At 55.8% G+C, this 4,040-nt stretch overlaps 1 protein-coding gene across 1 annotated transcript; it reads right to left on the reverse strand.

Annotated features, from left to right (window-relative positions):
• Positions 1–201: 201 nt before the first annotated feature.
• On the reverse strand, positions 202–3,886 carry LOC105571079. Its single transcript, XM_012028552.1, has one exon. The coding sequence runs from the start codon at positions 3,869–3,871 to the stop codon at positions 371–373; it is 3,501 nt and encodes a 1,166-aa protein (XP_011883942.1). The 5' UTR covers positions 3,872–3,886; the 3' UTR covers positions 202–370.
• Positions 3,887–4,040: the final 154 nt, after the last annotated feature.

Consider the following 4,040-nt stretch of genomic DNA (forward strand, 5'->3'; position numbering starts at 1 on the left):
TTGTTTTTTTTCTTCAGAAACATGGAAAAACGTTTATTTATTGCAGCGCATTTATTACATTAATGTATTGTTTTTATGTTAATATATTATAATTTAATATATTATATTATGTGTTGTATTTATATGTTTCTTATTTATTGTAAAATTTTATTGTAAGAATACTGGTAAGGTTTTCTGCAGTTTCCTTTACCCTCAGAACAAATGTTGGTATTCGCGTTATAAGTCGGCTGCAGACGTACAAAAGAATCAATAAATAAATTTATGAAGAACACTGAAGATATCTAAGATATTTATTTCAAAACTTTTCTCCCTAAATTCGCTTTCAGATTTATTTTCATGTGGGAACCTTATGCTACCACATATATGTACGTCAGTGAGGCTGCGCAGAAGTTTGCTCAATGCGCGTGCGCACGAATTCCGTGCGATCTCCCATCACTGCCTTGAGCAACCAAGGAGGGCCTGTCCACCAGAGGGGATGGTGGACGAGATGGCTCGGCGCAATCCCCCGGGAGGCGCAGTCTGCGGGATTCTCGATGCCCGGAACGTGACGCCATTTGGCTTCGGGAAGACGCTGTTGGACGTATGCGACTCTGTTGGCCACATAGGTCTTCCACCGAGAGGCATGGCCTTGTATCCAGTGGAGTGTAACTGTCGAGTCGGACCAGAGAATAGTCGGAGCTGTGGACAAACTAAGGATCGATTGAGCGTGCGCTACCAATTTCGTGAGCAAGGCGGCGGCGCAGAGTTCCAGTCTTGGCAACGAGACTGGTTTTATAGGAGCGACCTTGCTTTTGGCAGCGAGCAATTGCACGCGGACCTTGCTGCCGTCTCCAAGGCGGAGGTAGACAGCGGCGGCGTATCCGCGTTCGGACGCGTCGGCAAAGCCGTGGAGCTCAATGAGAGTGTTCTCGGCTCCGCTGCCCAACCAGCGGTTGACGCGAAGACCCTCGAGAAGCGGGAGCTCCTCGAAGAGGCGTCTCCAGTGAAGGATGTCCACCGACGGGAGCGGCGCGTCCCAGTCAAGCCGCTGCATCCAGGTCGACTGGAGGAGGATTTTTGCTCGAATGATAACGGGCGACAACCATCCCAGCGGATCAAATAGTCGCGCCGTTTCCGCGAGGACGCTCCTCTTGGTGTAGCTGCTAACGGTGCGGGGTTGGATGGTGAACGCGAAAGCATCGTCGCTCGGATGCCAGCGCAACCCCAGTGTGGAGTGGATCTCGTGTTCCCACAAGTGCGGTTCCTTGCTTAGGCGGTGCTCGAGTGGAATTCCCGCGAGAATTTCGGGGCAGTTCGCTGCCCATTTGCGAAGCGGAAACCCGCCCGCCATGCACAGCTGGTGGAGCTCGGACTGCACTGCGATCGCGTCGGACTTTTCATGCGCTCCGGTGACGATGTCGTCAACGTAGCAGTCGCGGCGCAAGATAGTGGAACCGCGTGGAAACCGGGACTCCTCGTCGGCAGCGAGTTGCCTCAGCGTGCGGATAGCCAGGAACGGTGCGCACGCGAGGCCATAGGTCACGGTATTCAAACGGAACTCGCGGACCGGATCAGCTGTAGAGTGCCGCCAGAGAATTCGCTGGTAGTCACGATCCTCAGGAGCAACGAGGATTTGGCGGTACATTTTCTCGATGTCAGCTACGAGCGCGTATCGGTGCCAGCGCCAGCGCATCAACACGTCCGCGAGGGCCGGCAGCAGGTTGGCGCCAACGAGAAGGTGGGAGTTCAGTGACTCACCGGACCGAGTGCGCTGAGAGCCGTTAAAGACAACGCGCAGCTTGGTGGTGGAGCTTGACTCCCGAAGCACGCCATGATGAGGCAGGTAGCACTGCCCTTGGTTGAGGGACTTGGGCGGCTCGTCCACGAACGTCATGTGGCGCACGTCCTCGTACTCTTTGAGGAAGGCGCGGTAAAGCTCCCCGAACCGGGAATTGAGCTCACACCTTCGCTCCATGACGTGCAGCAGTCGTTCTGCAGGCTTGCGGGTCTCCACGATCGTCGGCGGAGGAGAGGTGAATGGCAACTTCACCATGTACCTGCCAGTTTCGGTGCGAATGTGTGTGCGAGCGAATATGTCCTCGCACCGCTGTTCGTCCGGCGTGAGAGCGTCGGGAGCAGAGGCCTCTTGCTCCTGCTCCCAAAAGCGTTGCACGAGAGAGATCAGCTCGCGCTCAGCCGTGCACTGGAGAGATGTGCGCGGCGTTGGTGACGAGGCGTCCCCGCACCCGCCGGACAGGATCCAGCCCAGCAGCGTGCGTTGAGCGATTGGCTCTTGAGGACCTCCCTTGCGAAGACCCTCCTCGAGGATGACCGAGCATACTTCCGCTCCAAGCAGCAACTCGATTGGATCGTTGGCCATGATACGTGGATCAGCCAGCTGGAGTCCCTTAATGTGAGGCCACTTCGCTCCACCGTAAGTGCCGGCACCCTGGTAAAGCGAGAGACGCGGAAGGATGAAGGCAACGACGGTCAACTCAGCGTCGTTTGCGGTGGACGAGAGACTGAGCGTGACACGTCCTCTGCTGGACCCGGTGCGGGAACCCCCGATGCCGATAATTGACACGGAGGATCGAGATCGGGGTAGTCGCAGGCGCTGCACGAGCGCTTCGGAGATCAGAGAGACCTCTGATCCTTGGTCGATCAGGGCTCTGATCGCATGCGGTATTCCGTGGCGGTCGGCGACGTTCACCCTCGCGGTCGCGAGGAGAATCGCCTTGGTTTCGTCGTCCTGACGCACTGCGGAGAGAGCGTTGGCTTCGGAGTTCGTCTGCGGGGTGTAAGCCTCGTGGAGCATCGAGTGATGCCGAGCCTTACACGACACGCACGTTTTCGCGGATTGACACTTCGCGAACTGGTGCGAGCCGAGGCAATTGAAGCAAAGTCTGTGCGTTTCCGCGACGGTTTTACGTTCGATCGCGGATTTCGCCTTAAATTCGTCGCACATCATGACGTGGTGCTTGCCCTTGCACAAGACACACTGCGATGAGGCGATGGACCGTTTAGCGAGATGGGACTTCGCGGATCGCGGCGGGTCTCCAGAGACCTTGGCGGTAGTCGCCTTCGCGACTTTGAGAGTGAGAGCTCGTCGCAAAATAAACTTCACTAGAGTCTCGTGACTTGGAACGTCGTCCGATTCGCTTGTGTAAGAGGCCCACTCGAGGCGAGTTTTCGGGTCGAAAAGCTCGGCAACGAGATGGTTCAGCAAATCGCAGCCGTGTGAAGCGATGGGTCGACCGATACCCTCCTGCCCGCTCACGACACTGGTCACGGCGTTGTATATCCGATCAAGTTCTTCGGCGGTGTCGCTTTTCATTTTGGGAGTGCTGGTGAACACGGCGAAATTAGAGCGCGCAACTTCCCGTTTGTTCTCGTAATGTTCCTTTAACATTTGCCACGCGCGCGGATAATTGTCCCCAATCACGGCTAATGGGCGTATCAATCTTTCCGCAGCTCCGTCAAGACAGAGCTTCAGATGATGGAACCGTTCAATGTTCGAAATGGACGAGTGTTTCCCGACGATCGACAAGAAGCTGTCGCGGAAGGTAGGCCACTCTTCGAACGCACCCGAAAACGTCTTCACCTTGAGTCGAGGTAGCGCAGACACGGAGGAGACGTTACCGGACTCCTTCGGCGGAGCGGAACTTGGCTCTGGTTGGAGCCGTCTCGCGTATTCGCTTAGCACGCTTCGTTCCATCACGTAAGTGTCTTCGATGGTGTCAAAAAAATGAGTCTGGTTGTACTCACTTGAGTCGAAACCCTCTTTGTAGAGCGCTCGGATGGCCTCATGCTGGGCCTCGACCTTCGCCCAAGTCTGGTCAAGGAGCTTGAGGCGTGTCTCAACGGCGTGGAGCGTGATGTTTTCTGCGCCCATCTTCTTCAAGTTCGTCACCGAGCGGGCAAGGCGACCATGAGCGTCGCTTTGTGCCGCTAACAAGGCGGTCACGTCCATTCTCACGTTCTTCTCCTTTTCAGGCATTCACAGGCGTTGCACTACCGAGTTCGCGGTGGCCGGTGAAGGATCCGGCTCGAAGGACCAATAA

This window comes from Vollenhovia emeryi, unplaced genomic scaffold (genome assembly GCF_000949405.1).
Source record: "Vollenhovia emeryi isolate VEMERY1.0 unplaced genomic scaffold, V.emery_V1.0 DF941253.1, whole genome shotgun sequence".
In the NCBI taxonomy this organism is placed as follows: Eukaryota; Metazoa; Arthropoda; class Insecta; order Hymenoptera; family Formicidae; genus Vollenhovia; species Vollenhovia emeryi.